This window comes from Phoenix dactylifera, chromosome 11, assembly GCF_009389715.1.
Source record: "Phoenix dactylifera cultivar Barhee BC4 chromosome 11, palm_55x_up_171113_PBpolish2nd_filt_p, whole genome shotgun sequence".
Lineage (NCBI taxonomy): Eukaryota > Viridiplantae > Streptophyta > Magnoliopsida > Arecales > Arecaceae > Phoenix > Phoenix dactylifera.
In genome coordinates this window covers 6262152-6290099 of record NC_052402.1, presented here as the reverse complement: position 1 = coordinate 6290099, position 27948 = coordinate 6262152, and the positions used below count along the sequence as shown (strand labels likewise).

At 36.8% G+C, this 27948-nt stretch overlaps 1 protein-coding gene across 2 annotated transcripts; it reads left to right on the top strand.

The window, feature by feature from the left end:
- Positions 1 to 108: 108 nt before the first annotated feature.
- Positions 109 to 27893, top strand: LOC103713882 (tetratricopeptide repeat protein SKI3). 2 transcript variants are annotated; one of them, XM_008800934.4, is made up of 22 exons: positions 109 to 256; positions 354 to 431; positions 533 to 760; positions 867 to 989; positions 1329 to 1412; positions 1501 to 1551; positions 3091 to 3183; positions 3732 to 3872; positions 3963 to 4043; positions 8030 to 8277; positions 8351 to 8522; positions 8584 to 8699; positions 8802 to 8853; positions 11791 to 11856; positions 15661 to 15879; positions 16097 to 16148; positions 16438 to 16808; positions 16917 to 17011; positions 23976 to 24215; positions 24311 to 24954; positions 27111 to 27314; positions 27404 to 27893. In XM_008800934.4, the coding sequence occupies exons 2-22, from the start codon at positions 354 to 356 to the stop codon at positions 27586 to 27588; spliced, it is 3543 nt and encodes a 1180-aa protein (XP_008799156.2). In that variant the 5' UTR covers positions 109 to 256; the 3' UTR covers positions 27589 to 27893. The 2 variants fall into 2 exon arrangements, with proteins under 2 accessions (XP_008799156.2, XP_026663030.2); XM_026807229.2 differs by having other exon boundaries at positions 15661 to 15894.
- The last annotated feature ends 55 nt before the right edge of the window (positions 27894 to 27948 follow it).

Genomic DNA, 27948 nt, shown 5'->3' with positions numbered 1-27948 from the left:
TTACCAACATATACGCTATCTATTTGTTAATTGCGTCAAAACGGAGAAACAAAATGATCGTAGAAGACGGAAACAGAAGTGTACCTATCAACAGTAGAAAACCAAATCAGGAGCGTACAAATCAACTAAATTCGCTCCTCCCTGTCTCCAAGCCGATCCTTTCCCCTTTTCGTAATTTTTTTTCCCTCCACTCTTTCTTTTCCGATCCCGCGGTTTCCTCTTCCCTCTCGGCGACGCCGCCCAGATACCCCAGCCGGTCCTCTTCGATTCGCAACCCAATCTTTCCCAGTCCTTCTCTCTTATCTCCGATTCGCTAGACTTCTCTAACCCTCGTTTCCTCTCTTTTCTCGCAGATGGAAGAGAGTATCTTTCGGCAACTGCAGCAAACCCTAAACGACGATCCGAACAACCCCACCCACCACTACAATCTCGTAGTCCTCAATCCCTCCTCCTCCTCCTCCTCCTCTCTCTCTCTTGCCTATCGTTTATCTCTTTTTGGTGAATTTTATGGATTTTTTGTTTTTTTTTTCAGGGTCTCTTCTTGTGGAAAAAGTGGGAAAGAATAGATGGAGAGGAATCGAAGAAATACAAGGAGAAGGCAGCTGAGCATTTCTTGGCCTGTGCGAAGCTGAACCCCAGTGAAGGTGCCGCGTTTCGGTTCCTAGGGCACTACTACAGCCAGGTCTCGGCAGACGCACAGAGGGCTTCCAAGTGCTACCAGAGGGCTGTGACCCTGAATCCCGATGATTTTGAAGCCGGTGTGAGTGAATCAGAGTTTTCGTTTCAAGAAATTGAGTTAAAGCTAGCGCCTTTTGGTGGTTTTGTGCTTTAAATGGCTGCTGTTGATTTTTTTTTTGTGCCTTCAGGAAGGGCTGTGTGATTCGTTGGATGAAGAAGGAAAGGAAAGTTTGGAGATTGCTTTGTGTAAAGAGGCATCTGGGAAGTCCCCGAGAGCTTTTTGGGCGTACAGGAGATTAGGATACCTGCAGGTCCTCATATATATTGATCATTGGTTTCATTTTCCTTTCATTTTATTATGTGGTCATTCAATTCGTATCATTGGTTTGTTGGTGGTGTTACTGTCCTTTTTTTTCCTGCTTGCATTTCCATTATATAGTCAAGGAAAAAAAGCTATATGCACCTTGAAAGTAGACCCATAGAGGACTTCCAGTTCCCACTGGAGTGCAATGTAAAACACCCTTCCTGTGAGAGGGCCTCTCACGCAACTTGTTGTTTACAGATTTACAATTTATTTTACTAAATTTCTTATTTACCATATAAAGAAATTTTGTCGGTCTAATACATTATGGTCGTGTAATTTTTTTCAGGTCCATCAAAAGAAATGGTCAGAGGCAGTACAAAACCTTCAGCATGCAATACGGGGATATCCAGCATGCGCCGATTTGTGGGAAGTACGTGTTGTATTGGTCTTACTAGTTGTTTTATTGTCGTTTTGTTTGGTTCAATATGTTCCTAAACTCACAAATTGTATGATTACAGGCACTTGGTCTTGCATACCAATGCTTGGGCATGTTTACTGCAGCGATAAAGGTATCATTCTGCTATTGTCTAGACAAATGTCTGGCTTTACCATTTATGGTAGTTGTTATGATATTATTTCCTAAAAACACATTTTTCTCAATAACATAAGGTGTCTAACTGCAACCAAATCCATCAGATAGGATTTCATGTTTTTCTGTACCATGTTTTGACCTGTTTCTATTTTTGTAGGTCGTTTAAAGTTCTTGAAGTGATTAATTTAATTGCTTACCTAGTAGATTTCTGACAGACAACTTTATAGTACTAGTCTGCAATATGCTTGAAAAAGATATGCATAGCAATGGCTTTACAAAAATGGTGAAAGTCTAGCCATATTGATTCTTCAACCATTGTCGGCAACTTCTAAGTTTTCTGTTTGGTAGTTAAATTGCTAATAAAATACAGGACCTGCAGTTGCTGAGGTATGAAAGACCAAATAGAAAAACAAGAAAAATGAATTTGTAGAATGGTTGCTGTTTAGGTACTTCTGACAGGTGAACTGTGTTAATGGACATTATATGATATGGATATAAAGTTTTCAACTTAATGTTGTTCAAGTTCACTTAGTGCATCAGCTTCTTTTCCCCTTCAAGCTAGTTATGAATGCACGCTTTATTGAAGAGAAAGAAGCATTTAATGGATAGTTGGAATCCAATTAATTGGGATATTTTGGAGTGGATATGTATGCGGTGTGTTCAGGAGGAGCATTTGATGATCAGATCTGATTTGATAAGTGTACTCCGTATGTTAGTTTATGTATCAGTCTCCTTTCTTCTTAGTTGTTGATTGGATAGTGAATATGGAGAGAGCTGCATTTACAGAAGGGTGTAACTAGACAAGCAAAGCAAATCGGACTTTGACAAAGGGTTGCTACAAAGCCTTTCTTATTATACAAGGGTGAGACTATAAAAAGAAAAACATGTCAGTGGCCTTTTCAATTATAAAGAAATCCTTTACTCAAGTAGCAAGTCAATTTCCATGGAAACTATACTAGCTTGTTTGACTATATTCTTAAATGATTTTTACAGATGGATACTAAATTAGTTTCCTTTAAAAATTGTATCTGCCTGGGATTAGTTCCCTGGCCTGTGAGGCTTTTCGTTCTCTGGAGTATCTTATGCAGTTTGAGAAGGATATTGTGGTTCCTAATAAAACAAATATACTTATTAAAAGGTAAGGAGGCTGGTTGACATTGAGTCAATTATTGGAGGATATTATCTTTCTCACTTTACAATTAATGCTTTTGTCAAAATATCATGTAGTTGCTTTACTGCAAAAAGTATCCATTGAAACTCAAGCTTTGAAGAACAAATCAGCAGAATAATTTGACTGGCTTTTGTTCTGTCCTTTCCTTTTTTCATTTTTTTAAGTTCAGTGTTTGAAGTAGTTTAGGTGTGCTTGGAATCTCAAACTTACTGAGACTACAGAGCACAGTTGAGAAATTGAGGGGTTGAGTTTGATCAGTTCCTGATGATAGCTCTTACTAGTGCCCATGTATTTTTATTTCTTAACTTGTATTCTGATTCGTGCTGATTTTGTTTCTCTTAACAGTCTTACGGACGAGTCATTGAATTGGATGACTCAAGAGTATTTGCACTGATAGAAAGTGGGAACATTCAGCTTATGCTTGGTTCATTTAGAAAAGTAAGACCTTTTCTCCTTCATATCTTAGTTTCTTTGACAAAATTGAGATTCATATTTTCTGTTTTGAACTTTACAAAGCTATTTGGGCAAGATTTAGTCATGGGCAGGTGCGTTTCCTATAGAATATATTTGACAAAACTATTTTTCTACATATAAGTTCTCCTGAAACTCTTTATTTTGAGAAAATATATATGAGCATTCCCTGGTCTTCGAGTTGATTTTTTTTAAATGGTCATTTCATCTGTTTCATTCTATTTTTCTTGCTCCTTTTATTTAAAACTTACGCTTGCCTTTAAAGGGCCTTGTCTGAGACTCCTGACCATGGATTATTATTTTTTGCTCCTATTACAAAATATGATCTGTGGATTTTTTTTAAATTTTGTGGATTGAGGAAATCTATTTTGGTTTATGTAATTTTCTTCCATAAAGCAGGTTTTAACATGTTGCATTTTGTGTTATGCTCTTTCTTGCATTGTCCGAGTTTCATATAATGTAGAACTTCAGATACCTGCACTAACAATGTTTTATCCTGATATAATATTTTATAGGGAGTTGAGCAATTTCGGCATGCTTTAGAAATAACACCTCATAATGTATCCGCACACTTTGGACTTGCTTCTGGGCTGCTTGCGTGGTCGAATGATTGCATAAATTCTGGAGCATTTGGTTGGGGTGCTTCTCTGTTATTGGTTAGTTGTTAACATGCTGTCAAGCCTATGCCATTACTTTTATTATAACAGTTTACATGATGTAACTTGATAAACCCTTCGAGAGTGTAGGAAGCATCAGAAGTTGCAGAAGCGAGTATCCGTTTATCAGGAAATATATCTTCTTCTTGGAAATTGCATGGGGATATCCAGGTATGTGCTGGAAATGTTGCTTATTGCAGCTTTCCATTCTGAAGTTAATCTCTTTGATAATTCCTTCTTGGTTCCGAAACTTATGCATACACTGATGTTACTTTAGAGGCTTAAATATGACTTGTTAATTCTAGTCATAGAGGCAACTTATAGTTGCAACTTGTCATCCCCACATCTCAGCTGGGATTAACATGACTTTAAATACTTGTAACGATGGCAACTAATTATTGCAACTTTACATACCCTATTTTATCTAGATACTTAGCTTGGAAATTCTTTCTCTGGTTTGTGGGCTGCATCTTGTTTCCTTTACTCACATTCACTATTTTGAACACTTTACATGTTAATCTTGCATATCTGGGGTGCACACTCTACCTTTTATGCACCATGCATGTGATGAACTTTCATTTATTGCAAATACTAAAATCTGATATGACTTACTTGTCTTTCTAATTATCCTTCATAATACTGGTTTTGGTACCAATACTCGTACCATGCTGGTATACGGGTTGGTTCTTGGCACTGATACCCTGTATGCCCCTCGTACCAAGTGTCAATTTGCTGTTGGTGCAGTACAGTTTTGTTGGGTAGCTGGCGGTATGGTCCATTAAGGCAAACCATCTAATAACTCAACACTGAAAACAAAATTCATTCTGATTGTACAGTTCTTTCTACTCTCATTGCAACAAATCAATGTGTTGTTTGGGATCAATAGGGTAGGGAGAAGTAGAAACAAAACAAGTTGATAAGTTGCACCACCTCTGCCATATATAATGTGAGAGGGAGGACATGTTTCTGCTGTTGTTTGCCATTATAACTGGGACACTCTATGTTTATTATTATTACTATTCTAAAAAGGCTCTATGTCTAAGGTGAAGGAAGCATCCTCAAGTAAAATTTCAATTCTACTAGTGGAAACTGATAAAGGCTCTGCCATTTTTGTGAGATGTACTTCCTTTCATTTCCTTCCTCTTGTACAGTAGGGACTAGAGAGAGGGAGAGTCATAAGATGTGTATTTAGTAGAAGACTGCTCTATATATAATTATTGAAAGGGAATCTCTACAACATATACACATCTGTTAAAACTTAAAACACCACGTTCACCTGGATTATGATTATTGCATGATTTACTCACAAATGAACAATTTTGTTAAATCTTGACAGATATGTCCTACATTGGAATGTTCACTCACTTAAGCTAGGAGTGGAACTAACTGAAATTTTGTTATACAAAGTTGTGTCTTAATTATACTAGTTTTAGATATCTGCAACTTGCTCTTTGTAGGAGACAAACTGAGGGAGAACTTTTCGGATCATCATCTATCTCACATGCATGAGATAATAGTCACCTGTTTCTGAGATAAGCATGAAAGTTGTGTTCAATTAATGATCGTAGCATTTTCATGTATGACCCATGTAGAGTTAAGACACCAACAATTTATGGAGAAATTTAACAAGTTATAAGCACTGATGGTAGTCACACTTCAATACTTAGATTGAAGACTAAGTATTTGTGAAGCACATGAAATTGTAGAAACAGTGAGATTATTGCAATAAGTTATTAGCCATAAATATAAAATGATAATTACTAGTTACATTACTCCAAGGACCATCATTTTAGGTAAGATATTAAGCTGATTATAAGGAGGGACATGTAAGATGTGATACAAATATTAAACTGCCATAAGTATCTCCTGACTTGATGACTAGAAAGTTCTGGGTGCATGTATGATAGCTGATGAATTTGGTTGAAAATATGATATCTAGACAAGTGAAGTTATGTAAGATCAAAGTTTAAAGTATTGGTCCGGGTAACCACACTAGAACTTGACTGCTATACCGAGTGTCTGTATGGAATTGGTCTGCTAGCTAGTGTTGGTATGGGGAGCATACTAAGGCCCTGTTTGGGGGAGCTTTTGGAGGGCCAAAAAGTACTTTCTGGCCCTCCAAAAGTACTTTTAGATAAAAAATGGTGTTTGGTAAAATTTTCGGAAAGCTGTTTCAGCTTTTTCGGAAAGGTGAAAACAGCTTTTGAGGGAAAGCTCCAATTTGGAGCTTTCCGAAAATTGGAGCTTTCCGAAAATGCTGTTTTCAGCTTTGTTGGAAAGCTGTATTTTTGACAAAAATGCTCATATTAAAATATAATAATTACATATTTTGTCCCTTTATTATGGAAAATTAATTTATACTAATAATTATAATATTTTATACCTTTATTATTGTACTATACTATAAATATAATATCATATTATATTATATCATAATACATTAATTTGTTATTTTAAATAATTTAATATTATGTTATATTATGGAAAATTAATTTATACTAATAATTATAATATTTTATACCTTTATTATTGTACTATACTATAAATATAATATCATATTATATTATATCATAATACATTAATATGTTATTTTAAATAATTTAATATTATATTATATTATGAAAAATTAATTTATACTAATAATTATAATATTTTATACCTTTATTATTGTATTATACTATAAATATAATATATATTACATTATATCATAATACATTAATATGTTATGTTAAATAATTTAAAATTACGTTATGTTATCAAAAATTAATTTACTCTAATAATTATATTATTATTATGCTATATTATAATAATATTATTTTATATTACAATAATATTATACTATATTATGTATTAATATATGTTATGTTTTATTATGTTTTGTTGTATAATACTATGCAATATCCTTTATGGTAATTTTGTCATGCAAAAGTACTTTCTCAGTTTATTTACCAAACATATGTTAAAGTACCACAGCATTTTACAAATGTAGTTACCAAACAGTAAACAACTTTTTATAACAGCTTTACTTCCAACAGCTCTACTTCTAACAGTTTTACTGCCAACAGCTCCCCTAAACATGGCCTAAGTACTAGTTCCCTTTCAGTCTGCTACAGTACACTTGTATGTACTGGTGCTAAAAAACCTTGTGTAAGATACAAATGATTAGCAAGGATGTAGACCTAAATACTTCCTAACATGTCAGAAAAGCCTTGTAGTTCCTAAATTGCCCTCAACGGACTACTTCAGAATAATTCATTGTCATGTACCTATGGTTTTTTCCTATGAACATTTGTTCTCTGATTACTAGTAAGTTGGAAAAGGGTGTTAAGAGTTATGGAGTATCATAGCTGTGTTCTGTGAATTGTTTATGGTTTTCTTTTTGTGTGTTCACACCAAATTCCATCATATATGTGATGCTTTAGGCTCATCATAACTATTCATATGATGCCATCAATCCCATTGCAGCATTCTAATACTTGCTTACATGGTCATGTTGGATAGAAGTTGTGGATGGAATTCTCTTTTGTGGTTCCGCTGTCCAAAGTTAGGGATGTTGCTTACTATATTGAATTCGTCCAGTTCATTCATGGAGGTCGAAGAACTAATCAAGATGTAGGCTTCGTTGCTTTAGAGGGAAAGGATCAGCAGAATATACATGTTAAATGGAGTTAGCCTTTGTCCGTTGCAAAAGAAGTTCGCCCCCTTATCCTATCATTGTCGTATTTCATAATTAAATGTAACTGTCTGGTTATCTTCAAAATTAGATTACAGATAAATTGCATTTTCAAGACTTTCTAGATGGTGTTGCACCCAACAAAATTATACTTCATATCTATGTGTTGCCTTTTGATTGTCTATTTTTTTAACTTATTCTCTGTTGAATGCCTCTACACGGAAGACGTGTAGGAGGTGTGCTGGCTAGCTACAGTTTGCTTGTTGAGATTGGGATCCTCAAGATCATCCCATCAACAGTTTTTTTTTTCTCCTTTTTCTTTCTTGTAATAAAATGTGGAATATGCAATGAGACATTCTCTGAGTTCATGCACCACTTCGTAGAATGAGCTATATCTTGCAAGCTGAAGTTTGAGTCAGTTGTTTTTAATTGTTTAAACATTAAAACAACACCTGTTTAGAAGTTTCTTTTGTATAAATATCAGATCACGTATGCAAAATGCTTTCCATGGGAAGATAGAAGGAATAGTAGTGAATTTGATGCGGAAGCCTTTAAAGCCTCCATCGTTGATTGGAAGAAGACATGCCTTTTGGCTGCAAATGCTGCTAAGCAATCATACCAACGGGCTCTACACTTAAGCCCGTGGCAGGCCAATATCTATGCTGATATTGCAATCTCTGTGGATCTCATTTCCTCCCTGGAAGAGAAAGACACATCAGACATGGATGCTTGGTAGGATTTTTCTTCTAGCAATTATTAGAAAATTATCTCATTTTTTCCTCAAATTTAACTTTATATTGATCAGGCAACTAGCAGAGAGGATGTCATTAGGTGCGCTGATTCTCGAGGGAAGTAACAAGGACTTCTGGGTTATATTGGGTTGTTTGTCTACAAATCATGCATTGAAGCAGCATGCTCTTATTCGAGGATTGCAGCTGGATATGTCTCTTTCTGCAGCATGGGCATACCTGGGGAAGGTAATGATCATAACTTCTTTGTTTTATTGTCTGTGAGAAATCTGATTTAATTATTGTGCAGCTCTATAGAAAATTAGGCGAAAAACAATTGGCAAGGAAAGCATTTGATCATGCTAGAAGCATTGATCCTTCACTAGCATTACCATGGGCTGGCATTTCAGTTGACTCTCATGGCAGGTAAAATTTTCATTATTTTTGAAAAGTCAGAAATCTATGCTTTTCCAGAATATATTATTTATCTGATTAAATTCTTGGCAAATGATTTATTTTAAATTTTAGCTCACAATCCGAGGCTTATGAAAACTGCCTTCGTGCTGTGCAGATACTGCCTGTAAGTACTCTCATTTTGTTACAAATGTTGTTCTCTAGTTTCTGATTAGTAGCTTTTCCAAGTTCTGTGCACATGTTACATCTGTTGAGTCCAAGAGTGCCATCAACAAAACTGACTATGTGGATGCACATTTCTTAATTCTATTGCATAATGGGAAATTATGTCTCACATTGTGGCATCTGGATCAGTGATTGCTGAATTTACATGACTGGGCGGTTCAGCCTGTACTAAACTTAACCGACACCAAGTTGGAATGGTTCAGCCATATCACTTAGTTTACTGATATAAACTCTTCCCTCACCATGGTTTGACGATTTGACAGCCTTCAAGGTTCTCTTCTTCGCTCTCTCTCTCCTCACCAGACAATCCCCCCTTTTCGACTGCAACCCTTGCTGATAAGTCTCTCTTTCTCTCTCTCTCCCCCCTCCCCCCTCTCTCTCTCCACCGGATGGCATGAAGCCTTCAAGTTCAAGGCAACCCTCTTCAATGTGAAAACCTTGCTAGTAAGCCTTTGAGGCTCTCTCCTTTGCTCTCTCTCTCTCTCTCTCTCTCTCTCTCTGCTTGATTATTCCCTTTCTCCGACGCAAAGCCCTTGCTGGTAAGTCTCCCCTTTCGTCTCCCCCTTCCTCCCTTCCTCCCTCCTCTCTCTCCCTCTCCCTTCCTCTCTCTCTTTCTCTCTCTCCTCCCTTTTCCCCTCCCTCCATGTTTCTGAACACCCCGGAGTGGCATGTACGGATACCAAACCAGTCACTGGCCGATACATGCCTCGGTATTAGTTTGGTGAACCTTGATTTGAATGGATCTAGGCTTAAGGTTTAAGGTTGTCTCCATTTTGGTTTCTACCTAACCAGCTGACTTCCTTTTTCAAAAATTTCAGCAATCTCATTTGGACTTTTAGGATCTTAGCCCAAGAGAATAAAAAATAGAAAAACCTTAAAGAATACAAATAATTAAAATTAAAGCAGGTATTTTAGATTATGTTGAAAGTGCATATTTTTTATGGTTAAAAAAGAAATTTTATTAATGTTTATCAAAGATTGGAATACAAGTTTTTCTCCTATTTAAGGAGCTAAGCTCACATGCCTCCCCCTGCACCCCCCCTCCCACAAAAAAAAAAAAACAAAAAAAATCATATATTAATTTCCCTAGGTTTGCAACCCAACCATCAGCTTGATTGGCTTCTCTAAAATTGTGCATGGAAAGAAAATTAACAAATCTTGCTCCTAATGTTTTGACTTATCTACATACTCCTTCATATTACAATGGAATGCCCCACTCTGACTAACATCCTTATTAATGCCAAGCAATCAGCTTCCACCATAATTTCTTGTCTACCTAGACCTGCGTAAATTGCCAGCTGTAGGCCCTTGATGATTGCTTGTCTTCATGGTCTGTGATTTTGAAGCTCGAACTTAACCTATAAAAATACGCATAGGGAAACCATATTCATCTTTTACTTCATCTTCCAACCTAGTATAAGATGCCATCAATATATAATTTTATTTAGCTTAATCGTGATGACTTCTGCAGGCTTATGTTTAGTTCTCCATTGGTTTTGCATTGGGGGGGTCTTGGATACTTAAGTAGGGCCAAGGATCCAAAGTACAACTTCCGGCTAGCTCTTTTGGTTCAGGTCTTAAGTTGTTACAAATGGTAAATCACATCCCATTTGTGGTTGGGGGCATTTCAACGTCGGGCCTTCTAGGACTACCACAAGCCGATCATGGTATTTTTGATTGTGCAGGGGTTGTATGTCAGGACTTGTGTGGCCATGTGATTACTCACTACATTGGTTGTGCGTTGGGGAGGTCGAGTATTTAAGCAGGAATAAAAACCCGAAATTACAACTTCTTGCTAGCCCTTTTGGGTGAGGTCTTGGGTCATTATACTCTCTCAGTCAGAGGCAGGGCCTATGCTACTTGTTCAGCTTGAACAATTGTACTTGCAAGCCTCTCTGCCTGTAGAACTTTCATTCCTTATCAGATTATGCCTCCAGCCTAATGCTCCATATTCCTTTTTCAATGCTGCATATTTTGCAATTTCTCATCAGCTCTCCTTTCATTGGATGTCCATTTGCATCTATCTTTTTTCATATTAACTAACTTGCAATTGCCAAAATAGATTGTTTAAAATTTTTACTTATTGCTTCCCCTATTCCTTCCACCTTTAGTCAGCTAAGCAGCATTCATCTTCCTACACAAACTCATCTTCAGCTATTGCTGTATTAGATTAGTCAATTTCTGAATTATTTACATACTCTTTCTATGTAAACTCAATTTTCTCTTTTATAGAACTCAATTTTACATGGTTCATTTAGAAATATCTTCCAGTTGCTCTTATGTTTTTTTTTTTTCTGTAGGTTAAAGTCCAACCTTGATGCATTCTCTTTTCTATACAAATTTTCCAACTCACAGTAATTAACATTGTTGAGGTTTTGTTAAGAGAAGATTCCTAAGAAATTGATAAGTTAAAATTTTAAGGGAATAGGTCGTTTCAGTTGATTTTTTTGGTGGAGCATATAGATAGAATGAACTGTAAAATGTTTTGGCAAAAAGTGTTTGCTGTCATCAATTTTCATACCCTATTCTCGAGATACTTTTTTTTGGCTAATCCAATATAAATTTTTATGCATGATGGATTTAATTTCTTTGCAAAGAAATCCAAATCTTTGCAGAGAAATCCAAACAGTGTATCGAGATAAATTGTTACATGAACTATTGTCTTTGGTAAAGTGCAGCTGATACAGTAACATTGCTTTCTATATGGGTAGAATAATGTTCAGAACAACTGTATATAAATTTATTCGGGCTATGATGTCAGATTCATTATTCCTTTTTTTGGATAGTTTGGTTATGTACTTCTAGTTTCTGTACTTTCAGTTCACTGCTCAAGTCTTCCAGTTTGTCTGTTTCATGTTTGGAATTTGGCTGCATGCAGCTCCCAAAATTTCAAGTTGGTCTTGGAGCACTTGCAATTCCTTCTGGTCAACTACTATCTCCTAAGGTATGACTCTTTGTTTGTTGGCTAAGTGCTGATGTTTTAATTTGTTGAAGTTTTCCTTGCTTCTTGCAGAACTGCAATTCAGTTAAATAAGCTTGCTCATCCAATCTAATTAGGTTGAATTCACCATGTGAAAGTTATATTGGATAGATTGGAGAATTTCTGCTGCAGCCATGGCTAGCATATCAGCTTACATCTGCAACTTAGGTCATGCGTGTCTGCAAGGTTCGCTGTACCGGTACCGGACCCCATGTCGGTACCACACTAGCATAGGCGTACTAAGTATCGGTACGGTATGGTACGCGGTATGCCAAGCATACTGACACTAGCGTACCGGTGCTGGTACCCACCGGCACTGGTACGATATGCTCGGTACCGACCGGTACTGCATACCATGCGTGTCTGTGTAACAATGTTGTTTAGTGTGTATCAATGTCATATTGGTGGCATAGGAGACATTTGATTAGGCATGTAAATAGTCTAGATTTGTTGTTAATGTGAGGGGACTACTAAAAGTATAATCATTGTTGAGGTATATTGATTAAAGATGCAGAAATTGAATTAGTAGTTCATCTCACACATTTCTCTCAAAAGTTCTGGAGCTTAGACAGTGATCTCTTGCAAAAATTGCATAAAAAGGTTGATCTTGTGAAATTCTTACCCATAATAGTGAGAAACTGTTGCTGAGAGATTGTGGTTGCACTTTGGAATCTTGCTCTCGCTTCGAAACCCGCTCTTGATGCTTCCTACCTGCTTCGACATATAATGTTGTAACATCCAGCTATCATGAATAACCTATTTACTTATGTAATGCTATTTGTTGCTTTGTTATTGTTTGAATCCATGTAAACTTTTTTTTTTTTTAAAAAAAACTCAGAATCAATCAACAATTTCACCTATAGAGATGAAAACTTACTACAAAATATATCGATCTGAGGGTTGAAGTATCAAAACCGGCACCTTACTGGTATGATACATACAAGTATAGTACGATACCAAACTGGTAAACAATAACACGTCTCTTGGTGCCAGCACAACACTAATGAGGTGATGTACCATTTTTGGTATGGATTGGTATTTAAGAGTATAGTGCTACCGGTACCTTGCCGATACATTGCAGTTTCTACTTAAATTCTTTTATGTATCTATGTTTACAATATATAGTTACATTGGCACATTTTTCCTATTTGCACTGACATCCTCATTCTTTTCAAAGCACTTCTTTGCACTCTAGCATGTCCTGTATCTGTTCCTGATTTATATATATGGATACTTACGAAACAGCTTTCTTCTAAAAATTGTGGCCAATGTTGATTTACTATTTATATTTTATCTTCTAATTAGGATAAAAGCTTGTCTGAACTCAATCAATTTAATCATTCTGGTTATGTACCTTATGCATATATCATGATTAGATAAGAATATAAGGTATAATTAAGTGCTTATCCAGGCATATTTATTTATAATCCATATTACTCCATATTTCGATTTCGGGAATTTGTCATGTCTGACATCCATAGCTGTGTCACCATTTTGACATCCATGTCTGTGTCTACCAATATCACAGATTGATGCAAATCATTGTTTCATTGCTACTATAAATTTATCTAGGGTCATCCATGAGGCTTAAGACAATTTGTTGTTATTATTCCAAAAAATATACCAAAATAACACAAAAAGTAGAAGATAGTTAACATGTTTCTTATAGTTAGAAAATGAGAAAATTGTTGGTAATGTTGAGAAATGAATGGTTGAGGCTGTTTTGAGTTGAACAAGAGGTCTTTATGGTACGGATGTTGAATTGGATTTTATATTTTAAAACATTATTTTGTATATGTTTGACTCTGCGTCACAAGGTGCTTAACTATGTTAAAAGGAGAGGAAGCAGTGCAACGTGACGTCTTTGTTTTAGATCAATGTTTCATAATTAAGCATTAAGAAAAACATGGGATCCTTTTACGAAATTTGAGTCCATTTATTTTCTTGGAGATTTGTTTTTAATGTGAGGAACAACATAAATGGATAACCAGATAATGCTCACCTAGTGTCTTTTAGGGAAGATGTCATATGAGGCTCAAAGAAGTGAGTTTGATTGATACTGAGAGTGCTAATGGACCTGTGAAAATCTGATCATGCTTTTATAACACCTAGAATGGAAGCCCTAGGGAGGTTTAATTGTTGGTCAAACATGTAACTTCAGACCTTAAAAGAGTTCGGACACATACTTCCTAAATTTCTGTATTACCATGTCCTCATGATTGTTTGCTACTTAGTCTACTGTCTTGAGCGGTCATGATGAGGAGCTCAATGTATCTCTTTTTTACTGCTTAAGAATGAATGCTTTATTAGATATCTTCGTGCTTTGTGTATTTTTACAAATATATATGATTGCATGGTTGTCAAATAAGTCTTTTATCCAATTTTGCCAGGTACTTTTGGCATAATAATTCAATGGTTTATTAGATATCTTCGTGGTATGTGTATTTTTACAAATATATATGATTGCATAGTTGTCAAATAAATCTTTTATCCAATTGTGCCAGATACTTTTGGCACAATAATTCAACATTAGTATGCTGATGTTTATCTTGCCCTTTGCAGATGATGATATTCACACCCTTCTCTTTGGTTTATGGATTGTATTTTTTATTTTGACGCTAGAGGAGATATAGGTTTGAGAGTATACTAAGAAAAAAATTGTCCAGATGTGTATTATGATACATCAAAACTCTATTTGCACCTAATCAGAATCCTGTGCAATTATAACGTATTGTTGCGTTGGATCATGTCATATATGTTTGATTTATCCTCTAAAAGAAAATTGTTTTCTATTGCAACTTCAGAAAATCAATGATTTAGAATTGCTGCCCAGCTAGAAACTAAGTTTCAGTAATCTTAATTTATTGGAAGGATCAGGTAATTAATGCACAAATTTTTTGAACATGTTTTGTTTGTAAGTCTTAAGACATGCTTGCTTAACCCCATAAATGGTGTAGAGTGTTTTAGAGCCACTTGACTGTTCAACAGCTTAAGGTGTCAAGAACTTGATCAAATACTTCTCGGCCATGGACAGAAGGTCCTGTCCTTGAGAAATTATTGGATTGATGATATTTTAGAAAAAAAGCAGATTCTCAGTGGTACTAATGTAATACCGTTAGTAATTATCCTTCTATCGATGCTTGTCAGATGATGGTTTATTAAATCTTCTAGGTGCTCCTATCTGGGAGGCTTCTGACAATACAACATCAAGTTTATGCAGCGTTTTTGTTGTTGAATCCTCACCAAATACCAATTGCAAAGATTGGACTTTGGAAAGCATTTGTTTCCTTTGTGACAATATTTGGCGTCATATACTAGAAAAACTTAGGTAGCTTGGGTTACTTTCCCATATATGGAAGTCAATTCTAGGTTATTGTTCTGGTCTCTTTGCTCCGTGTTTAAATATGAGAATCAAAAGAACTTAGCCTACCTTTTAGTGATAAGCTGACTTTGATTTTGTGATTGCATATGTGATACAGAAAGGAAGAAGTTTTAAGTATTGCTTACTGTGACCTATTTTGAAAATTGAAGTCCTCTCTCCTGTATTCAAGCATTTTTGGAGTAATCTTATCATGCCTCAACTTTCCATGTTGTCACACTTGATCTATTTTGGAAGTCGAAGTCCTTTCTCCCGGCTTCAAGCATTTCTTGGAGTAATCTTGTCATGCCTTAACTTTCCATGCTGCCACACTTGGTTTGCTGATATGGTACTTACCTGTTTTCTTTGTTTATATTCAATTTAACACAAAAAACCACATGCTTTTGAAGGTATTTGGAGCCATACGCCAGGCTATTCAGCGAGCGCCTTACTCTCCTGAGGCACATAATTTAAATGGCTTGCTATGTGAAGCACGATCAGATTACCAGTCTGCGATCACTGCCTATCAGCAAGCCCGATGTGCTTTGCATATGGAGCACAATTCAGTGGCAGACCTGAGATCTCATATTGCTGATGTGTCAGTTAATCTTGCCAGAGCACTCATTAAGGTCGAGTATTTATGGGTAATTGAGTTGATAACTTTCTATGATCCCGTTATCTCTAAGGAAGCACATTGATGAAAGAACCCTTTCTTCTGGCCACACCGCATGCTCTATCTTCCTTTTTTCTCTCTGAGCGCATATGCACTAATCATGCATAAATTCATGGATATGCACATTCTTCTAAATGTTGCATTTGTAACTAAACAGTTCTATTTCATTGCAGGCAGGACATGCAAATAATGCTGCAGAAATGTGTGATTATTTGAAGAAAGAAGGTATATCCAATGAACCTTCAGGATTTTTGGAGTCCTTGTCCTTCTTCTGTTTTTTTTTTTAATGAATGTCTTCTTTTTTCAATGCAGAAATATTATAAAGCATGTTTCAATTATCTGATTTATAAGTTTGACTCTTTCTAGCGGCTCAGATGTAGATCCACGTTAGAAAAAGGAACAAAGAATATGTCATAAGTACCAAAGTGGACCGTTTTAGCATGAACCTTGATGAAAAAAATTCCAGATGTTTTGTTTGTTTTTCTAACAAATTACATCTTTCTGATCTCTGAAGGTTTGTTTGATAGCAAGGGCTTGCAAATCTATGCTGTTGCATTGTGGAAAATTGGACAGTATGACCAAGCTCTCTCCATGGCAAGAAATTTGGCTCAAAGTGTCTCAACCATGAAGCAAACATGTGCAGCTGCTGCGCTGGGGTTGATATGCAGTTTGATATACAGAATTTCAGGAAGGGATTCTGCAGTTGCAACCATTCAAAAATTTCCTCCTGAACTTTTACAAAGTACAAGAATGATGTTTACGCTCTCTGCGCTGAATGCTCTAGACCCAAGCAATCAGTTGCAGCTGCTTCTTCCAAGTCCTCAAAATGTTAAATCTCGTGATGTGGTCACTGAGATTTACTCCATAATTGCTATCAGCAAAATGGTAAGATTTTTCTTTCGAAGCCAAAATTTTAAACTATGTCCCTGGAGACATTGTTTTCATTTTCAATAGTCGCTAATATTCTGGAATTCATTTTTCCTCCATTTTCAGATCGGCCATGGATTAAAACAAAATTTGGATATTGACGGTGGGGTGGATTACCTGAGAAAAGCTCTTCATTTGTATCCCAACAGTAGTTTAATAAGGTAATGATCGATGATAGACATGCACACACTCCCACAGAGACACATATACACACATATATACATATGCGCATATGTACATATATACCATATACTTGTACACATGGTATGCTGTACCGATCGGTACCGGTCGGTACCGGGCGTACCGTACCCGTACCGATGGATACCGGTATCGGTACGCCAATGTCGGTATGCCTGGCGTACCGCATACTGTACCGTACCGATACTCGGTACGCCTATACTAATGCGGCAACGGTACGGGGTTCGGTACCGGTACGGCGAACCTTGCTTGTACATATACACATATATACATATTCTACCTTTGTGAGGTGTTTTTCTCTAATTTTATTATACAGCTTCCAAGACAATTTATCCACTTTGTCTTATCTGCTTTGGGATCTTTTTCAATTCTCAGGATTATACATAGCTATCCGAGAACCTTTCAAATAGTTATATCTTTTTCTTAAAACATACACATATATAGATGAAAAATAGTAAATGGCATGATCAAACTCATATTTTATAAAAAAGCTATTTCATTAAAACATTCATGAAAATATTTTTCATTATAAAGCATGATTTTTATAACACATATGTTGATCTATAATTTTAAGAAAAATATAATATTTCCACAAGCAAATCTTATGCAGAAAAAATATGATAATTTGAAAAATAAATAAGGAGGGTAAGATGTACTTACTTCTTTCGCCCGACCGTCAAACTTTACTAGACAAATCAGTTAACCCTATTAAAAATATTAAAAGCAAAATTAATTTCTGCTCGATAATTTTAATATGATTAAAATAATGAGGAAAGGAGTCAGTTGGTCAGGTGACAGAGTATGGCGGCTCCGGACGGGTCAGATTTAAACAACTCAGTCAATGAATCATGGGGCATGAACTCGATTAGGGTCAAGATCGTTCAATAGGGTTCATCATTAGATGATTTCAGGAACACTTAACATGGCCGGGGTGATCGGTCCAGTAGGCGGCCCGAGCACCAAGGCAGTTTAGGGCCTCTTTTTAGGGATCAACTCAGGTTCATAGATCAAGTTGACAGGACCTTGTATTGGGATCCATAGGTCTCCTAGAGAGAGAAAAAGAGAGGAAAAGTAGAGAGAGAAAGTGGTGGGCTCTCTCTCTCTTCTTTCTTTCTTCTTCTCTTTGGTAGAACAGGGAAAGAAAGGGGGGGTGGACTTCGGCGGTTGCCGTGGTTATCCAGTGAGGTGGCAGTCGGAGGCGGTGGAGGGAAGTCGGTGGTGGTGGCCGGTAGGTAAAAATCAATCCAAATAGGGCCGAACAGGGGAGTTTCTTGGTTCAGCGATTCTCGGACTCAACTCGCTTGCTGGTGGCTGGGGGTCTGGCTTCGGCCAGGGACCAACATGGGAGAGTGGTCGAGGGCTTCGGCGATGAACGTCGACGACAGGGATGGTAGGAAAAAGGGAGAAACAAATTGGAAAACAGGGGAAGTGGAGTTTGGTTGATTTTTGGTGAACGTTTTCGTCTGCAACGGTGGTTGGAGGCCGTGGAAGAAAGAGAGGACAGAGGGGAAGAAGGTCGCGGCCTTGCCTTGGCTCCGGAGAGCTCTTTTGGCCGGATTGACGGTGAAATCTCCTAGATTCTCCATGGAATAACAAGAGATCTATACTTCTAATGGGAGCTTTTAAGGTGGATGCAAAAGTAGAGGAGAGATCCTTTTATAGATGAAAATCAGCTCAAACATGGAAGGATTCGGTCGCCTAGACTTCTCCTTCCTGTGGGATCGTAGGAAGGACTTCTGTTTGGAGTCCGATTTTTTCCGCTCCCACGTGCACAGGCCGTGTGAGCCATTGCTCACAAGGGCTTGCAGCCCAAATCATGTGCGGGCCGGTCAATGGACCAGGCTCTCACACAGCTCGTGTAATCAAGCTATCTTAAACTCAGGTTGGTTGGGCCTGCATGGAGTTTAGAGGAGGTGAGAACAAGGGCAAGGGCAAACAAGCCAGCAAGGTGACAGTGATAGTAAACAGGCAATTGATTAAGACACATATGAAGGGGGCTGACATGCAACTGCCCAGTTCTATGCGGAAATAGGGTGAGATAGAGTGAGGGAGAAGCTTGAGGTGGAACAAAAGACAGAAATGGTGATGCTGGAGGGGCTGGGGCTAAGTAAAATGCTGGATTTGGACATCAATCATTTTAAGGATGATGTGCTGGTAACAATTTACTGTTAGATCTGTAAGTCATCATCATTACAGAGAGTGAAAAGGGGGGAAGGACAGTGGATGGAAGAAGGATTGAGGGAGAGGGGTGCTAAAGAGGGTAAGAACTAAGGAGATTAAGGTAAAAGCTGGTGCCTAGAGGTAGTCTTGCACCTGAGTACTTTCATGTCTTGTCACCATTGCATGATCTCCCATTGTTAATTATCTCCCATCGTTGATCTAGAAGAGGAATCATGATATCCACTCTTCTATTAACTATGCATATTCGTTTCTTTAATAATTTCACTCCTTGATTTCAAGCTTCTATATATGCTTTTTCTCAAAGGGAGAGAAACAAGAGAAGTGTAGCCGCCAAAATTAGAAGTGTTATTATTGAGTTCTATAAACATCAAGAAATATTTTTGGTCAAGTAGATTTATAGAGATAAAAGATTTTCTTATAGGTAAATCATAAATTTATAGTATACTTTAATACTTATATTATATTTTATTGTGAGCCAAATTGAGCTAAATAAAAGTGAAGTAGACCTAGTTTATGTTCAGCTTGTTTGTGTTTTGAGCTTAAAATCTTGACTCGTGTTCGTCTTATTTACTGAATTTGAGATGAATGGCAGCTGCTTGTTGGCTTGTTTGTTAAATAGCTCTAGGAAGAAGTATTTAGCATTTTCATGTGGAACTTGAAAACCTATTTCTTTCCAATGGTCGGAGTCTCCACTGTGTTATGCTTGATTGTGATCACAATAATATCTTGTTATGCTTATGTTTACTCAAACCTAGAGTAATAACTTGATCTACTTATTTATAAATATAAAGATCCTTCTATTTTTGGCTCATTTTTTTTATCGAGTATATGCAGTCAAGTTGGTTTAACCTTTAACATACTCGTTTTAGTTTGGTTCAAATTGTTACATGATATTATTTTCTCTCTAGGAGTATGTGTGCAACGCATTAGCATGCATAATAATAGCTTGGTCATCATGTATGAATATTAACCTTGCCTTCTTTTTCAAGAGTGGAACCAGGAATTTCTTCCTTGGAGGGTCCATCAAATGCCATACATATTTTGGCCCTATGAACTGAAAAGTTAAGATACGCTATAGTTGGAACATATCTTAGCTCAATTGCAGTTTTGACCAAATCCTAGGATATTAATTTGAAATATTTTATTTTCATTGGTTATCAATTTTCCCACTTTTGTATTCACATGTTATACATAAAACGAGTCTTGATGATTCACGAAAAAAGGTTTTCTATTTTTGTACTTAATAATTACGTCGCAATCATGAATTGTTGAAAAATCCTTAAGCTACAACTGCTTCTAGGTTGCCCTAGGGTTAGAAACAGGTCATCCCTCTGACCCCCAAACAAGGTCACTTTTTTTTGGTTAAAATGATAGTTAATGCTAAGAAAGTCATGTAACAGGGTTAATATTACTTCACCTGCAGGAGGCAGAGAGGGGGTGTGAAACTATACTAATCCTCCGTTTAAGTCTACCACGCTCTTTCTTTCTCTTTCTTTTTCACTTTTTTCTCAACTTATCTATTAATCTCCAAAACTTAAACCGGAACCAGGGTTTTTAGCAATATAAGATTTGCGTATTAAATGTGGGTTAGGGATCGCTACCCAGGTGTTTGATATCATGCTACCAAACATTGTCGTAAAGTTCCTTTCTGGTTTTGCTGAATATAATAAAAACAGGAAACAAATACCAAAACAAGCATATTTCTATGTATTTTCCTCAAACTGATAGTGATAGAGCTTAATTATATGCACCGGTAATATATTTATACAAAGTAAACATGTTATCATATCATGTCTAAGAAAAAGAAGGATGACTAAAGATTGAGAACCAAAGGAATTATTTCTGATTATGTCTGTTGTTTAGATCTTTGTGTTTTAAAAGCAAACTTGACATCATCATCCTGATTTCATAATCATGATTACTTGGGTCATGTGCATCAATGGACAAACCCAACAAGAACAAGATAATCGATTGAGATGAGAGAGAAGGACTAGTTCTCATTAAGGGTGAGACTAGATCATTCTTAACGCTCAATTTTTTCCCTTTAATTTAAAGAGACTTGGAGATTTTGGAGAGAGTTGTTAAGGGGATTGTTATTTGGAAAGAAGGGTGGCGAGCATTTATTTTCCTTTCTGTTTATTTGTATGAAGATTATGTGTATGTGTACGATGAATTAGATTACAGACTAAAAATTAGGACTTTGGGAACATATTTATAATTCAAAGAAGGGTTACAATCTTGTGAATATTGGCACCATAGTACAATTGGCCATGAGATGTTATGGTAGGGGCTGATACACACTGTTATTGGGGGAACCCGACTTGTATTGCATTGCATTATTTCGTCCATATCTAGGTTTATAGACCCTTGAACTCATGCTTCTTGGTTTAATTTTTTTTCGGCCCAGTTGTAACAAAGTCATATTGTCTATTGATGCAGTATTAATTCTTGAGATTTGAATCCTTGTTATAATAGATGTAGTATGAAATGTTTATCCCAAACTCTTTTATTGCTAAAAGCAAGCATGGTTGGCCGTACCGCTCCAAATCGTCCGGTTCGGGATGCACCGAATCGAACCGACGAGGAGCCGGGACGTTCACCCTATCGGCTAGGTAAATAGGCCAAACTAGCTCCACCATTTGATTGACCCCCTCCCCCCGATTCAAAGAAGCGTGGTTCAATTACTCCCCTATGTGGCTCAATAAAAAGCCCCCTCCCTCCCCGCCTTGGCTCCCGATCTTTTGAGCCCTCCCCCCACGGCGCTTGTGATTGCTTGGAGCACCTTCCCCCTACTCGATCAATGTTGCTCGAGCGTCACTGCTAGGCGCTCCTCTCTATCTCTCTGTTTCTCTCGCTCCGCTAGGGTTAGGGTTTCTGTTGGTCCTCCCCTTTTCTCCTTCCTTCTCTCTCTCTCCTCCCCCCCTCCATGACAACAAGGACTCTCTTTCTCTCTTCCTCTCCCTCTCCGGCTCTTCCTGTTTTGGTATACCAATCACCTATCGGTATGACCTATGGTACTGGTTCGACAAACCTTGCATATCTTTCATTTTGGAAAGAAAAAGCCCCTCAAAATGTTGACTACCATTTAGATTGGAGTTGTGGAAGTCATATTCTCGAATGATGTAAAACCATTTAGATTGGAGTGTTAGTTTAGGTTTCTTTCCTTTTATTTATGCTTTCCTATTATACAAGCAATGCAATGCATGATTTGCATATAAAGAAAATCATAAATCTCAGAAAATTATGATAGTGATATGTATACCAAGAATTATTAGAGATATAGAAGAAATACAGAAAGCAGAAACAATGTATAGTGTGTTATTTTTTGTTGAATTTACTAAAGAATTGAGTAAGGTAAGAATTCAATGAGGATGGGGCATACAAGGAAGAGATCAGAAGGGAGGAGAGAGAAGTCAAATATGGGGGCCTGCAACAATGGATGGGAGGATAGGGGAACATGGGATGGACATGAGATGCTGAGGGAGGGTTGGGAGCTATAAGGGGAGGAGCAGAGGTGAATAAGAATGAAAATTGGGAGCCCAGTTTTACTAGGGAGATCTCCTGATTATGTATGTATGTGGAGAGAGAAAGAGAGGTGACTTAAATAGATATTTGTGTTGGACAAAATGCAGATTTTTCCAAAATAATAATAAAGTTGACCACTATAATAAATTCTTTTAATAAGATTTGGTCAGAGAGAAACTTATGGGAAAATGGAAGAAAAATATGTATTGCCCAGACTCCGTACCTTACTCAATTGTACTTATGTCGACATGAGAGAGGAGGGCACAGGTCACTTACCTGCTGAGGCACGCTCATGGTGAACTAGACGTTTTATGATCAGAACCCGTTCATTAGATATATTTTGTCCTGGATTCCTTATCATGCTGGCTGTTTAACATTTAGTCCCTGGATGTGCATAAACCTGATGTAAGTGTGCATAAACCTGATGTAAGTGTGTGCACAAGAAGCGTAAGTCAAGGCAAGGCACAAGTGTGTATAAAGCAGAATTAAGGGCTAAAAGTTAAACTAAAGAAGGCCAAGTTCTATAAGATTAGTCATGGACAATGTGTCTGCATCCACAAACCCAATTTTGGATCCTTTTTTGTTGTCCTTGTATTGTAAGGTTTGAGGATAACAAGGATGTGGCACCTGGACATGCACCACTACTCAACACCTTTACCTATACCCATGCAATGTAGGGGTAAATTTTGGTACTCCCAAAGGCCCAAAATTTTCTTTTCTAATGTCATGTAAATTTATTACGGTGGGATATGGTCCAAGATTTTTAGAAAGTGACAGGCTTTTATTCAGCAGGAGTTTAGTTTGGCGCCTTTCTTTTGGAGGGTTTTTGGTGGGGGGTGGGATGACCCCCTGTCCACCCCTTACCAGTAAATTTCAAATTTATCCTTTTTCTCTGAATTGCATAGTTTTTGATTAACATAGCCATGGCTGGTAGATCTGTTAATTTCTTTTCTTATTTTAGATCTCAGTACTTCATAGAAGGAAAAAAAAAGCATAAACAAGCGAGCTAAATATTCAAGAAAACAGGGATAGGAAAAGAATTTCTTTTACAATTTTCATCCTTAGCATCTTTCAAAGAAAAAGGTGACTTAAACAGAGAGACGTTAAACATAAATATTTCAAATTGCATCAGATCTCTGTATAGTGATATTTTTGTCTTTAGTTCCCCTTCATTTCTAGCCTCTTTCTCATTCCTCCCTTTTCTCTGGTTGCTTGAGGCAGAAGCCAGCTTAGTTCACTTCTACTATCCAGTGGAGATTGGATGGCTTCCCACAAAGCAGCTAGATGCACTGCCACACCAAATGGACACATTGTTAAGAAAGAATTAGAATTGTCATATAAAATTCATGGTGCTGCAGTTGTTGCTTGCTATGCTAGCTGTTCCAACAATCCAAAGTTTTCTTTTCCAACCTGCAAAGACCAGCCTGCACATGGAACAAATGTCATACACAGTATGCAAAGGTACTTTTCTATGTTCCTTTTCTTTTCTAGCTAATAGTTTTCTTTGCTAATTTAATGTTGGCCATTTCTTTTTATTCTCTACCATCTCAATGCAGATGGTTGCATCAAGAACCGTGGAACTTGGATGCACACTACCTTCTTGTACTTAATGTTCTACAAAAAGCTCGTGAAGAAAAATTTCCTCAACATCTCTGTTCTACTTTGAAACGTCTACTTTTAGTTGCTCTGTCCAAAGAAATATATATGAAGGAAAATAAACTACATCAGTATCAAAAGTTTGTGCTTCTGCTCTGTGCTTCAGAGGTCAGTTTGCAGTGTGGTGACTATCATGGTGGTGTCAAGCATGCTACTGATGCATTAGGAATTCTTCCTCCCAACAGTGATCCCTTTTTTGCACGCTTACAATTGTGTCGTGCTTATGCAGCAGGAGAGGATTTTTTGAACCTTAAAAATGAGTACATGAATTGCTTGCAGATTAAGACATTTAATCAAATTGGTTGGATATCACTAAAATATATTGAATCCAGATACCAATTGCAAAACAATTCAAATGCAATAGATATGTACTTTCATATGTGCTCCACAGGGAAAGGGGCTTCCTCAAATATATGGGAGGCTGTCTTTTATTTAGCCTGTGCTCAATCCTTTATATGGGATCAGGATTACTTACGTGCGGAACAAGCTTTAGCACATGCCTGTGCAATAGGAGATGCGGAGAGCTGCCTCTTACTCTTTCATGGTACTTATATTCTCATTTTGTCTTTCTAAAATTTCTTCGCATTCATTTGTTATGCTAGATGGTCTGCCTTACTTTCCATTTTTGTTGTAATAAAAGTATCCAAGGCTACTGCTTGAGCTGTTCCACCTATCATGTGAATAGGTTGAAAATGGTAGAATATATAATGCTGTTTCACATTTTCACCTTCTGGAATAATTTTAATAAGCACCAACCGAGTCCCCCATGAAAAGAGAATAGAAAATTCTTGTATTTGTGCATGCCTGCATGGTGATCAATATGTTTATGCAACAAAAAGTAATGGAATATTTATTTTTTCTGTGACACCTCCATTTATGACTTGCAGATAGGGCTGCAAGCGGATTGGATTGACCTGCTTCCGATCTGGAACTGATCTGAAATTAATCCGGTCCAACCCCAACTAGAGTTATATGGACTAGGCTGGGATTCAAAAACATGACCCATTTCAGAAATGAATTGGATTTTGATCCTTAAAAACCGATAGAATACAAGTATACTTATGTATTTAAAAACCCTCCTTAAATATAAGAAATTAGTGTTCTTTTCATCATACTAGTTATGATGCATGTGGCACCTGAAAATTCTAGATATAAGTTGAAGTTTAGAAAAATCTAAGCATGGATATAACACAGTAATATGCCTTTTCATGAAATTCTTCCAGGATTTTATGTGCCAATATTTTTTTTAATTTTGCTATAATATGCTTCTGACCCAAATATAATTTTAAAATTTACACTAAGATTTATTTGCTATATTATATTTTTATCTAAAACCAACAATACTATTAATAATTTGAATTTTGGAAAACATAGGACTCCTATTATGATAGAATTGTAGAATTCCTAGGACTCTTCCATCTCAAAGTCAAGCAACATTAGAATTCTTTTGGTCATGTGATTAGGTTATTTTTGGAATCGAAAAATTAGAAAAATAAGCTAATTTTATATAGTTGAAGAGATTATCAATAATTTATGTTGTTGATTATATATATATGATTACAATTAAATTATATGCTAAATGTGTTTCTAATTATGTTTTCATATCGTTTACTACTATTTTATTGCATAATATGTTTATGATATGAGTAGGTAAAACCAATTTATATATGTTTATTTTATGTTTGAATTATTTATGACCTGTTTTGGTCCAAAAAAATCCCATGGATTGATAAAATTAATATCAAATTCGGTCTGATCCAACTTGAAGAGAATTCGATTAGATTTGGGTTCAATTTTTTGACCTGATTCAAAAATATACTGGATTTGGTTTTGTGCCCATCCCCGTTCCAACTCAATCCACTTGCAGTCCTACTTGCGGAATAATTATTTATCAACTAAGGAAAGCTATTTCTTTTACTGTTTCCTTTGTTCTAGTAACTTTGATATATTTAAAAACATGATGGAACAGTTAGTCTGCACTCTGCACATAAAGCTAGGATGAATTCTTCTGCTAGGATATGCATGATGCTTTTCTTTGGTCCATTTTCCTAGCTGGGTGAAACTACAAATATATGGGGCCTGTGTGATGGTGTTGCTGTCTTCCAGCATTCTTTGAGAGGGTACTCCATTTATACATTAATTTGTTTGTACTCTGATGTATTTTGAAGTTTAAGTGTTTGTAAAGAAAGCAATAAACATTGGATATTGCTCAAAAGAAATAAGCATGAAGATTGGACATTGTGTTGTTTTAGCAAATTTATGATGTGGTCAGAAATTTGGGATCAGATAAAATTTAAGCAGAAATAATGGCTCAAACTTCTGATCAAGTGATGGTTTACTCTAGTTTGCTTTATGAAAGCAGCTCAGGATCTCTGGGCTTGAACACATATTACTCATCAAAGGAAGATGTGATTAAGTGAGCTGTCTTTTCAAGAAAACATGTTTCATTTACATCTTTGGGGTGCAAATTGCATGTTATTGTAACAGATAGTTGTACATGAGCTACTGGGTCTGATAAATGGATCTTCTATAGGATAAAAGCAGCATGGTTAATGAAATTTTGATCTGGATGCACATGTAAATTGCTCTTGCTGAGTGCTTATACTTTCAGTTTTCCTCTTCCACATGTTAATCCTTGTTTACCTTTTTTATGCCACCTTTTCAATAGATATTTATTGATTTTATTTGTTTCTTTGACAGGTGCCGTCTCCATGGAGCTTGCTAGGCAACAACCAGGTCCTCAATTTTTATCCCGTGCAGTAAGCAGCCTCACCAAGGCCCAGGAGACCTCACCTGTTCCTTTACCTATTGTTTCCTTGTTGTTGGCTCAAGCAGAAGCTAGCCTTGGTGCAAAAGCTAAGTGGGAGAGGAACCTTCGAGTCGAATGGTTCTCTTGGCCAGCAGGTTTTGAACATAGCTTCTTGGATGTGCAAATTTTACTGTCAACTCCATTTTTATGTTGCCATTTGCTCATTTAGTTCTCTATTTTACAGAAATGAGGCCTGCTGAGTTGTATTTCCAAATGTACTTGCTTGCAAGGCAGTTGAATGCAAGCTCCAGCCAACATTCTGGCATAGAATCCATGCAAATCCCAAAGAATTGGGTTCTTCAAGCAGTACATTTGAATCCATCTTGTCTGAGATACTGGAAGGTTTTGCAGAAGCTTTCTGAGGGATAGCAACTTGCTTCTCTGGCTCTATGCGATTTGTGCAATTCTTTTGCATATCCTGTTGATTCAATATAGCTGACTTGAGTTGCGCCCCTACAGTGGCTGGTGTGGATCCAAACACTGATTGCCATGATACTAGCAAATTCCACCCATGTGTGAGTGGCTTCTGGGTTGCGGCGACTTTTCTTGATCTCACTGTCTGTACATGTTAAGTTGATTTTGTTGTACATTAGTGTATATCGGATAAAGCGCTCATTGTATCTAGATTCATGTTTCATCGTTGCTCTTATCTACTTTGCAATGTTTGCCATCTATTCATCTGTTGACCATAATAGCTATATTGTTGGTGCAGTTGGAGAAAGGTGATGA

What these genes read in the sequence shown, in the direction of transcription:
- LOC103713882 (XM_026807229.2), top strand. Translation starts at nt 354, where the DNA reads ATGGAAGAGAGTATCTTTCGGCAACTGCAGCAAACCCTAAACGACGAT. An exon ending in GGAGATTAGGATACCTGCAG is followed by an intron (nt 990 to 1,328) that starts GTCCTCATATAT and finishes AATTTTTTTCAG; the next exon opens with GTCCATCAAAAGAAATGGTC. An exon ending in CATGCGCCGATTTGTGGGAA is followed by an intron (nt 1,413 to 1,500) that starts GTACGTGTTGTA and finishes GTATGATTACAG; the next exon opens with GCACTTGGTCTTGCATACCA.